We start from the raw sequence: 12,538 nt of genomic DNA on the forward strand, positions 1-12,538 counted from the left end.
TACTCCTTCAATATTTGTGAGTAAAGACTAAAAAAAATAAAGTGTTTATTTCCCAGTTGGCTAAACTTAATTAATGTGGGCAAAACCACGTACTTCATTATTTGAGACTAATCTCTAGGTTTAGAACCCACTTTTCTTCTAGGCACAAAGGATGAGATGGGTGGTCCTTATTTATCTTTCAAGTTGACTCACTAGTTCTTTTTAACAAGCTAAATTTTAAAAAGCCCTGGAGGTAGATGCCGTCAAATAGTTAAACCAATTTCTCCTCTTTTTTCTGTACACCTTGGTAAAAGTGTAGCCTCAGTAAAAAGACAGTTTTATTCATGACCACCTCCCTCTCCTTTACATGCTGCATTAAAGGATGAGATGCAAATATGGCTGTCTTGATTCATTCTTGGCCTGAGGCCCATACATATTGTCACAGAGGTTTCCTAGGGTAATCACCAGCAAGGACTGCTCCTGAGGAACTACACTGTGCCAACTAAAGCCACAGCAGATTCCAGAAGCCTTCCTTCTAGCTGGGTTTGGGATTTTGGAGAAGAGCCTATTTATTTCTCCACTTCCTCCACCACAGGATGTAAAATTTACTGTCTACTCTGGGTCAGGGTGAGTAATAGGAGCTAAGATGAAATTTTACTCCATATCAAAATTCAATGGGAATTTTGTTTCAGACTGTAAAATTGTGATTTTCTGAAATACTCAATTTTTAACAAAAATGCCAACAAAATAAAAGACCAACTGAATTGTGGTTTTCTAAACTTTCACTGAGAAAAGAGCCTCAACTTCCTAATTTAGGATACAAAACCAAATGATATCTTTTGTGCATTCTAAGGGATGTATGGAGTACACTGTACAGGGTACCAATGTTGCATTTGGTACTGAGAATTGTTCAAGGACTCTTATTCAGTAAAAAGCAATAAATGGTAATGAAACAGATGCACTGCATCTATAGTATTTTGTTAACTGTATATTATGTCCCTGATCTGTAGTTATTCAAACTGTTCATGAACCCTGGAGCAAGAATAACTTTATCTTTAAAAAAAAAAGAAAAAAGAAAAAAAATAACTTTATCTTCCCAAGAAGTACACTAATTTTTTCCAAATATCTTTATAGAACTGACGGTAGAGTTTGGGGACAGAGAAAGAAAGGCCCTTCCATGCATAGTTGCCCTACTGTAACAAGAAAGATGGTGTGATTTTGAAAATGACATGCTCTCTTGATCCTTCAGGCCAGGAATTCATGGTATGCTGCACATCAGTAATAAAAAGACACTCTTAGAAAATTTCAATTCGTTACAGCTCTCTTTCAGCCTCAACTCAATCAAATCTATAGAGATAGGCAAATCCTCTTTTGGTAGAGGACGTTTTCTGTTTTACCATGACCTGGTTCACCTTGGTTCTGAGTTTAGAAATTCCATCTAGCAAGTTATCTTTCCTTTAAAAACTCTGGCAGACAATGCATTTTATCTATTTCTTTAAGTACAAAGCTCCATTTATTGTTTATGAATTCAAACTTCTGCTCTGTAATAAATTCCACGTTCTTATTAAGATATGCTTGAACAATATTCTGTGTCTGGTTCTTAGTACCCAATGTTCATGTGATGTCACAAATGATCCAGATGATAAAGGAAGCTGGGACAGTGTCAGGAAGAGGCTCCTCAGCTGATAGAATGTAACATTCAAAATGGCAGTAGAAAATTTTTCCTTACCGCCTGCTGGCAGTTCATTCCGAGGTTCCCTTTTTCCCCACGAACTACTTTCATTAGACAATGCAGAGTTCGCCCTTTTCGATGTAATCCAGAACAGTGGTGTTCAATCTCCCCCCGACAGCTCAGGATGATCTCAGGGCTCAAAGAAAAGTCTTCCATCAACATGCGCCGGTAATCTAACATCTCCCCCTGGCACTCACTGCTTACTTGGCGTCCTAAGTTAGGATTTAAGTCACAACATTATGGACGGTGAGCATTACAATCAGATATCACCACATATAAAAGTACATGTTTTCCTCTAGAATATAATACACCAGTCATGCTATTATCTAGACTGAAAAGCTTAGAATACAGAAAGAGCTTTATCGGCATAAAACGAGTTTAAGACTTCAGAGACTAGGGTTTATCTGGACAGTGTTCTGCATTATATAGATTTTATACTACTAAACCAGTAATGCAAATGCTGTGCCAATGGAAGTCTTATCAATAAGATAATTATGGGATAACAATGAAAGCCAAGAACAATCCCTACTGGCCTACAGAGTTAAAGCCTGTGAAAAAGACCACATTTCAAATATTCACGATCGCCTCCCTAGCCTCCTTCCTCGAGCTAAAAACGCCAACTGGGAAAACCCAATAAATTTTTTTTTTTAAAGATTTTATTTATTTATTTGACAGAGAGAGACACAGCGAGAGAGGGAACACAACCAGGGGGAATGGGAGAGGGAGAAGAAGGCTTCCCGCGGAGCAGGGAGCCTGATGCGGGGCTCGGTCCCAGGACCCTGGTATCATGACCTGAGCCGAAGGCAGACGCTCAACAAATGAGCCACCCAGGTGCCCCAAGAAATTTCTTTAAAAAACAGCTTTACCGAGGTGTAATTAACATAAAATAGACTATATTTTTAAAGCATACAACTGGGGAAGTTTGACATATGTGTACGTTGTTGAAACCATCACCACAATCAAGATAGTGAAGATTTCCATTAACTCCAAGAGTTTCTCATGGTCCTTGAGAATCTCTCCCTCCCTTTCCACCCAGACCCCTCCCACATCAACCTATGATCTGCTTTCTGTGACTACAGATTAGTTTACCAGTTTCCACTTTTTAGAAGTTGACATAAACAGTCATACAGTATGCACTTTTTCGGTCTAACTTCTTTCACCCAGTGTAACTATTTTTAAATTCATCCATGTATCAACAATTCATTCCTTTTTATTGTCAAGTAATATGATTCCATTATGTGGATATACTATAATGTGCTTATCCCTTCAACTGTTGATGGACATTTGGGTCATTTCCAGTTTTGGGCTATTACAAATAAAGCTGTTATGAACATTCATGTATAAGAGTTTATATGCATATATGCTTTCATATCTCTTAGGTAAATATGGCTGGGTCATATGGTAGATGTATATTTAACTTTCAAGAAACTGGCAAACTATTTTCCAAAATGGTTGTACTATTTTAACTTGCCATCAGCAGTGTTCAATGGTCCAGTTCTTCCACATCCTTATCAACACTTAATACGGTCAGTCTTTTTAACATTAGCAATCTGTGTAACTTTTCTAAATTATCTGCACATAGCCTTTGGCCGTGTATTTACAGTCTTCTTTTCTTGTTAATTTGCAGTTTAAGAACATTAACTCTTTTTTTTAAATACCCAAATTAGATGATATTATGTATACCATTTTACAATATTCTTTTACAAGTCAATAATCTCTACCTTTCCATTTTTGGACAATTTTATCTAATATCCAGACCATAATCAACATTCTCCAATTGTCTCCAAAATGTCCTTTGTTTGGTATTTAAGACCATGCACTGTCCCTGGGTGCTATTCCATTGCTTTCAAGCTTAGGAGTTTTTCCCACTATCCAGATATGAAAAAAAAAATTCATCAAAATTTCAGAGTTTTATTTAATGATTGATTTTTTTCCAGTTAACTTTTTAATCACTAGCCAATTGTCTCTGGGCATTTCATTTTTACAGCTTATAGCCAATATTAAGAAAGACAACCCTGATCTTCTATACAGCTGATCTTGGTTCTTTTGTCAGGGGTTGACTTTTGGACTCAAAAGTTTCTATTTAGTTTCCTAATATCATCAGTGTTATTAAGAATAACAGTACCTATCACTTATTGAATGCTAAGTGCTATTCCAAATAACCTCATTCAATCCTCATAAGAACTCCTCACTATAAGTATTATTTTTGTTTTATAGATAAGAAAAATGAGTTTGGGGAGAGATTAAGAAATGTAAACAATGGCCACCCAGCCAGTTAATTTGATGATACAGCCATTAATTTAAAGCCCTATCTCTCTGACCCAAAGCTCATACGTTAACTCATTATGCTACCCTGACTCTGCTAAAAATGTTGACTATGCATTTTAAAAAATTAAAATGAGTGGATTTGAGAAATATACCTTACTTAAAAAAAAAAAAATGGGGCACCTGAGTGGCTCAGTCAGTTAAATGTCTGCCTCCGGCTCAGGTTATGATCCCGGAGTCCCAGGATCGAGCCCCACCTTGGGTTTCCTGCTCAGCAGGGAGTCTGCTTCTCCCTCTGCTTCTCCCCCTGCTCCTCCTCTCTCTCGCACGCTCACTCTCTCTCTCTCAAATAAAGAAATAAAAAAACAAAACAAAACTGGAGATTGTTGAGCTAAGAGAAGAGCCTTTAACAAGGCTCCGGGACACCAAGCCTTCAGCTCCTGGAGCTACGCTTACAAAGACAGGTTCCCAAGTCCAAGGCACAGGTGCGCTCTAAAGAGCAAATGCAGGAGGAGAAGAACATTTACAGGTACAACAGGCTTTAGAATATGAATCCGAAAAGGACTGAAAAGGGTAAAAAGAAAGGAACTCTTACCTCTATGCACAGCTGACTCCAGACACATGAGAAGGTAGGAGAGCCTGGCTTCCCGGGACCGCGGAAGGTTTTCCACATTACACCGGTATTTCTTCAGGTCACTCTTACAGGATTTCGCCAACGAATAACTGACTTTATAATCCTGGGCAATCAGCTTTTGGCGGGTCGTCAGTGCTTCTCGACACTGAATAAGGAGTGCAACAACAGAGTTGTAAGACCACTCAGGTGGTTCTGCTGTTCACAGGGGCCTCTAAGACCAGCAGAGGCTCGTGGCCAAGTATATGCCAACAACTCCAGCCGTCACCAAAACGCCTACCGTGAAATTCATTTAGACTCGAACAGAGGTGTGCGAAACTAGTGTGGGAAGAGGTAGGGCTGAAGGGCTGGCGAAGGCCTGGGGTCCTACCCTGAGCTGCTGACGGCTGCTGCGATAGCAGAGCTGCCGTCCTACGCGCACGAGTCCTTGGTGGGCTCTGGTACAGCGGCCTGACCAAGTCCTCCTCCACAATGTCCCTCAAGCCAGGTTCAGCTGACATAACACTCTGTGTTATGCTGTGTTACAGCCTATAGGATTATTCAGTAGTAAATGATAGAAGCAACTGAAATGAAACATTTCTTCAGCTGCACAGGAAAGTAAATGGCAGGAGAGCACAACCGAGAGTAATTTTCTTTTTAAAAGTCATAAAAGATGCTTGCATTCATCCAGGGACAGAGGACTAATAGTACTGAGAATGCTTAATGAGACAGCTGCTGAAAAATTAAATAGGTCATTACCTGCAAAGCACACTGGTTTGGTTGGCCTAAGCTTCCTGAGTATGCAGGGCTGGCTTCAGTGTGACTATGATACACAATTCTCCAATTTTACTCCCCAAATTGATTCCCAATTGGCTTCCCAATGTCTAGATATCACAAAGCTTCATTTTCTTGGCTTAAGCAAAATATGCTTTGGTTCTCTAACTAAAAGCCAAGTGTCTTGCCTCTGAAAAGGGTAAGCTTTATCAGTCATTTATATTCTGATATGAATTTATAAGAATATTGTTTGAGAGGATTTAAGAAAACTTTAAAGAAATGAATAAAATATTGGTTTGTTTCAAAGTAATACTTACCTTCTCACTCATGGATTCTTCAAACTTATGGTTAAAGAGGCATTTATACACTCTGCCTTCCCCAGCTTGCGTCTGTAAGATGGAACATACACATGATGATGAGGATGATGACAATTAGCTAAGTAGTTATGCTGGGCACTATTCACAGTTTTACACAGAACTTTCTTTAAATTATTATAAATGTGAGCACCTTTGAACAAATGGCTCAGCCATTTATAACATTTAGTAGCCTTTGGAAGAAAACAGTGATTGCAGGAAAGATGAAAAAAATTTTCCCATGATGCTTGGCTATTGTCATTTGTTCCCAGATACACTGTTACTCAGGGAACCAAGAGAAGTGTCTGTGAGTCTTTTCTTACGACTTTATGTTGGAGTCAACAAAACTCATAATCAGTGGCTCTGATGGTTAAAGCTGCAAATTCAAAACAGCAGAGGGTGGGAGTATACACAAGTTACTCTCAGTTCTTTGTTGTAAGGATGGAGATAATTCTATTTAAAGTGCTAGCAAGTCTTCCGTAAGGTCTGCAGATAGTAACCAAGGATTTAGTGTTAAAAGTTAGCCACCTGCTGTTTTATTCGTCTTAGCCAAAAACATACAACATGTAATATGGCAGTTTTAGACATGGAATAGGTGTGAATAGGATTCCCTGGTAAAACAGGATTCCTGTATATAAATAACATAGACTTCCAAGAACTAAAATTGAAAAGTGAGATAAAGTAGAAAAAATAATGTGTGGAGACTGTCAGAAGCCAACTGTTAACTAGATGTTAAATCATCAAGGCTGAACATCTAACATCATTCTCTGTTTTCCTGGGAACAACTCCGCCTTCCATTTCACTGCCTTATCTACATGGGAGAGTGTGCTGGTTTATTTTATTTCGGACTAGAGTATTAGAAAATACTTTAAAGGAGAAGAACAGCTTCTGAGCTGACTTACGTTTTCACAAAAACGCTCCCGATCATCTCGGCAAGCAAAATATAAATGCCGGTCTAGATGAAAGTCATCTGAGGACAGCTCAGCCACCCGCAGAATAGCTTTCTTGCAGAGTTCAGAGACTTGAATCTTGGGATCTCTCTCTTCTGCTTCCTTCACCAGGCCCTTTTCCAAACATGATACCACCTCACCTTGTGAATGTGCATCCTAAAATAGCAAGGGTACTAATATTGTAAAACTCTCACCACAATGAGTTTTAAATAAACATCATTTGCTTAAAAAAAAAACAACAAAAAAAAAACAAAAAAAAACCCTCAATTCAATATATAGTTGGCTTATTGATATTCTGCTGAGAAATTAGGTGGGAACCAACCACACTGTGGAAGTTATAGAAAATGTCCTCAACGATCTTCTGTTAGAACAGAATACTTGCATGCTACAAATGGAAAGAGAGATCCTGGGAGATTTAAATATAGTTTAGTTAGCACTAGAAATAGAAACCTGAATTCTTTGTTTAAATGTCAGAAAAATTTTAAGAATTTACATCAGCCCAATGCTCTGATCATGGTTCATATCAATACTGAATTAACACTGCAGAAATCTGTTTATTGACCTCAAAGGGTGAGAGGTATTTCCCAATAACGCTTTTAGTCACGTTAAAAAAAACAACCACAAAATCCATTGAGAAAAGACGTTACAGAGACCCTCTTTCTTCATTTTTCTACTCCATACTGTCCACAAAAACCCCAATATGTACAATTTGTAGTGTAATACTCACTTTGATGTTTTGGATTTATCTTAATACGATTTAATGAGATTACCACCCTTTATACAAACTGAGTTTGAGAGCTTTCCTAAAACCATCCAATTATCTTTATTTTTTTTTTTTAAAGATTTATTTATTTATTTATTTGAGAGAGAGAGAATGAGAGACAGAGAGCATGAGAGGGAGGAGGGTCAGAGGGAGAAGCAGACTCCCTGCCGAGCAGGGAGCCTGATGTGGGACTCGATCCCGGGACTCCAGGATCATGACCTGAGCCGAAGGCAGTCGCTTAACCAACTGAGCCACCCAGGCGCCCCATCCAATGATCTTTAATTGTACATTGCATCATCCCCGTAGCAACCACAAGCATTCATTCACTCAAAATATGAGAAATTTCCCCTAAATATTTCTATTCAAGAGGCCCAATCTGCTATACCCAGAAGACATGCTTCAAAAACTTGAGAGGTATAACTATAAATACAGCAAACCAAAGCAGCAGAAGTACACGCTATCTCTTATTTACACACACACACACACACACACAATCTTGTTATAGTAAAATACGGTGCCTATGAAATCATCTGTATGTAATAAAAAGATTCCTGAAACCAGGAAGGGAAACATCTGATTTTTTTTTTTTTTAAGATTTTATTTATTTGTCAGAGAGAGAGCGAGCGAGCACAAGCAGGGAGAGTGGCAGGCAGAGGGAGAAGCAGGCTCTCCGCTGAGCAAGGAGCCCGATGCGGGACTCGATCCCAGGACCCTGGGATCATGACCCGAGCTGAAGGCAGACGCTTAACCGGCTGAGCCACACAGGAGTCCCGGGAAACATCTACCTTAAGCAAAATTTCAACAATAACAAAAATTGTATATAGTTTTTTTTCTAAACTTTGTTGTAATGCAATTTGTTTAATAGCACATTCATTTCTAAGTATTTCCATGAAAACGTCCATGTTCTCTCCTATGATACCTGTGGAGAGGAGATAAAAGCTGTGGCATCTCTTGTGCAGAAGAGTAAACACAGGCCTAGAGGAGTTTATCAACTCGTCTTGGGTTGCAGAGAGTAAGGTGCCCAGCTAACAGTCCATCATTTATTTTTCTAGATCTTGGGGTTCTAGGACACTCCTAAAATTTGTATGTGGGTGTTATTTATTCTCCTGAGAAGGGTTCACAGCTTTCATTAAATTTTCAAAATTTTGCTGACCCAAAAAAGGTTAGGAAGAACACTCCCCTAGCAGATTCTCATACCTCCTCTTCTCTATCTGTACCTGAACCTTGAGCACTAGTTGTATGATTCTAAATGCATAAAAACCTGAGAGGACCATAAAGGTTTTTTGGAGGGCAATTCTGAATAAGATAAACAAACTCTGGGACGCCTGGGTGGCTCCCTCAGTTAAGCGGCTGCCTTTGGCTCAGGTCATGATGCCAGGGTCCTGGGATCGAGCCCCACATCGGGATCCTTGCTCAGGAGGGAGCCTGCTTCTCCCTCTGCCTGCTCTGCCTGCCGCTCCCCCCTGCTTGCGCTCTCTCTCTGACAAATAAATAAAATCTTAAAAAAAAAAAAAAAGATACACAGACTCTGAGAGACAAGTGACAAAAAGATAAGGACAGAGAGAAGAGTCGACATAAACCTTAGAATTCCAGAATAAGGCTTATTTTTTCTTCCTAATTTAATGAGTGACACTCAAGTTTGTCTGACCATGGCCCACTTAGGCGAGGCCTACCCATTTCCATTTCCCAAAGGAAAAACAAACCTATGATAACAAACATTTCAATAGAAACATATCAGACACTTACTATTTACAGTATACAAGAGATTATTATAAACATGATCCTAGTTTATAAAACAACATCCTATACCAAAGTTTAGTAGCCCATGATAACTTACTTATATGGCTGTTAGCAATAATATAAAAGGGGTTGAAAATAATAATCTGATAGTCAATTCCTGATTTAGATTTAGCCTTTAGTCCTGGCATCACAGGGTAAAGAAATGATTTCCATGTAATGAGTCTAAGTGTTTCCCTGTATACTTAGGGTCTTTGACTGTTTTAAATGTACCACCAGTAAGATTATCTACTTAGGGCTATTATATTTCTTAACGGTTCCATTTGCTTCTTCTTGGATTTAAATAAAGGCAGCATCATCGTGGCTTGAGATCCCCTCAGGAATCTGAGATTTAATTATAATTACAGCAATTGTAGCACCACATATTGGTGCTGGGCCATATCATCATCTCCATTAGATGTTTTCATTCATCCCAACTTTAGATAATTTTTTCAAATAACTGTATTTGAGGTAATCTTCTCAGTTTCCTCGAGTCTGAGCATTTTCAGTTCAGCCCATTTTAGTTATATAACTGAAATGTATGCAAATATTTGACAAAGAACACTGTATGCTAATTACTGAATAAGAATGAAATCAAGGGAGGTAAACTACACACTAGCACACCATCTACAGGAAAATAAAATTACTTAGGTTAAAAAAGGGTAAGTTAGGGGCGCCTGGGTGGCTCAGTCGGTTAAGCAGCTGCCTTCGGCTCAGGTCATGATCCCAGAGTCCTGGGATCGAGCCCCACGTCGGGCTCCCTGCTCAGTGGAGAGCCTGCTTCTCCCTCTCCCACTGCCTGCCTCTCTGCCTACTTGGGCTCCCTCTCTCTCTCTGTCAAATAAATAAAATCTTAAAAAAAAAAAAAGGGTAAGTTACTAATACATAGGCTTGACATAGGAATAACAAATGATCCTGTAAATGAACTTAAAATGGATTTCTACCGTGGCGAGATAAATGTCGTCTTAAAACTACTAACAGTCCTGATCAGTTTTTAGCAATTTGATAGGTAGTATCTTTTCTTCCCCATAAACCTTGTCCTTTTTTCTTTTTAAGAACAGAGAAAAATGACACTAATCTCAAAAAGGAAGAACTCAGTTTTCATCTCTGCTATAAACCACTCTCTAATTCAATGTTTTTTGTGTCTTCTGTGATCTTCCTCACTACACAGAGAAAAAGACTGACCAAATTATTCAAAGTAGGTGGTTAAAAGCAGGGAATGGTAAAATTATATTAACTACCAAGTGAAAAGTCTAAAAGTAGTAATAATGTGGCACACATCCACAATTAAGTTCCTGTATTGGATCGCACATTGTACTTTTTCTTCAGATGATGTAAATAATTTACACTTTTACGTTTGAAGATCTGTCCTTTCATTTTAACTATATTTATTTAGAAAAATTTTTATTAGGGGCGCCTGGGTGGCTCAGTTGGTTAAGCGGCCTTCGACTCAGGTCGGGATCCTGGAGTCCCGGGACCAAGTCCCGCATCGGGCTCCCTGCTCAGTGGGGAGTTTGCTTCTCCCTCTGACCCTCCCCCCTCTCATGTGCTCTCTCTCTCTCAAAAAAATAAAATCTTTAAAAAAAAAAGAAAGAAAAATTTTTATTAATATAGTCTTTGTTCTCAAATTTACATATATTAACATTTTGAAAGAAAATCAGTTTTGACACATGACTCTTCTACATTCATACAGAGGCAGGGTACAAACAGATGAACCATTACCCTGATCCTCTGACCTTTGGAGGAAGTCAGTTCAAAGGCGGTCACAGAGAGAGTTTGCAAGCTTCAGTGGCAGATTTGAAATCGACAAGCCAGAAGCTGATTCATTAATTTTTAGGATAATTTGCATATCTAAATAACTGGCCCCAGAGAAATGAACTATAGTTAGAAAAGCCAAGAAGGGCTGAGGACATGCCTCCCTCATTTTTAAACTTGGCTGTAGCACCAGAGTGGATTATATAGGAAGGAACATGCTTTTTGAAGAGTGCAAGCATGAATCTATCTTATTGTACCCAAAATACAGAAAGCCCCAGGATAGGTGCCTGGTATAAACAGAAGTTCACCTAACCAGGAGGTAGAGCAAAAGATAAACATGACAAAAATGTGCATTTTGATGGTCCATAGAAACTTTTTTGTTGTTGTTATTTTACAAAGCTGGGCAAACAATCCTCATCGTCTGGTTCTCGGGCTCTAGTGCTACTGTTTTCTGTGATTGTTTCAGGCACTAAGACTTAATGACTCAAACATGCAGTTGAAAGCAGGTTTTATACTGACAATTCAGATTGCTAGTGGGAAGCTAACCAGCAATTATCTTGGTGTCAACAGGGAAAAACTACTATAAAAAGAGGTGAATTGTAATGGTCTACTCTACAGTGTAGACCACTAATCACAAATATGGAAAAGTGTCATCACTGATTCCTAAAAAAATGTGTCTGGAACACTTATGTGAAGCTTTTAAGAAGAGTGAGATATGGAATTGGACATGATCTCTAACACCCTAAATAAAGTCAGAAGAGCTTCCTGAATTATTAGGGTAGCTTAAGCTTTTGTGCCATTTTTAGAGTCTGCAGGGAAGGAAGAAATCTGCCTTCTTTATTAAAACTGGCCTTTCTTTAGCTGCCAAAAGCTCTATGCCAAGTTCACAGTGCTCTCAAGACTGACTCAGAGGTGCCCTGTGAAAGGGCCAGAGCCCTGTGCTGGTATGAAGGAAAGGGTATTTGGTGACAGGCAGACAATAACCAGCCCTAAAATCGTCATCTGAACTGGTGTGTGCAGTTCCAGCATTCCAACATCATGCCCCCCACCCTATGTCAGTGACAGAAGCGGGCAAACCATGGGGCAATGAACAAATAGAGGACAAAGGGACAAAAAGGTTTTATTTCCCATCACATTTCCTAAAGAGCAGATTAATGAGCAGCGGCAACTAACAGCTGATGCCAGACATATGCCTCAGACCACCTCTCCCCCAGCACCTGTTACTTCTCAGGAGTTTATTTCATTTTGCTGAGCCAACAAATTCAGAATAAACCTGGCCAAACCTCCATTGTGAGCTTCTGGACAACAGACTCATAAGAACAAAAATAAGACCACACATAATTAAGAAAGAAGTCGTCAGCTAAGTAGTTATTTTCCTTCTTGTCTTTACTAAAACTAGTTCTTCCGAGATAAAGATATAGCAATAGATCACATTTATAGAGTACCTTTCTTCTCACAAGCCAGAAGTACCTTCACATATCTTAAACTTTTCTAATATTTAAATATCTTCTTTTATACCAGTGTGTTTACTAAGTAATTTTTTTATAGCAGCAATGAGGTATATGCAGAGAAAGGTTAGAC

At 38.9% G+C, this 12,538-nt stretch overlaps 1 protein-coding gene across 1 annotated transcript in view; it reads right to left on the reverse strand.

Annotated features, from left to right (window-relative positions):
- The window catches only part of GLG1 (golgi glycoprotein 1), a 148,962-nt gene that overhangs the window by 26,535 nt on the left and 109,889 nt on the right, over positions 1-12,538 (reverse strand). Inside the window, exons 5-8 of the mRNA XM_032424500.1 lie at positions 6,616-6,819; positions 5,678-5,749; positions 4,572-4,755; positions 1,709-1,923 (exon numbers count right to left, since the gene is read on the reverse strand). Coding sequence (XP_032280391.1) covers positions 1,709-1,923; positions 4,572-4,755; positions 5,678-5,749; positions 6,616-6,819 — 675 coding nt within the window. The remainder of the gene's footprint in view (positions 1-1,708; positions 1,924-4,571; positions 4,756-5,677; positions 5,750-6,615; positions 6,820-12,538) is intronic.

The sequence above is a fragment of the Phoca vitulina genome, unplaced genomic scaffold (genome assembly GCF_004348235.1).
Source record: "Phoca vitulina isolate PV1807 unplaced genomic scaffold, GSC_HSeal_1.0 scaffold30, whole genome shotgun sequence".
NCBI classification, from domain to species: domain Eukaryota; kingdom Metazoa; phylum Chordata; class Mammalia; order Carnivora; family Phocidae; genus Phoca; species Phoca vitulina.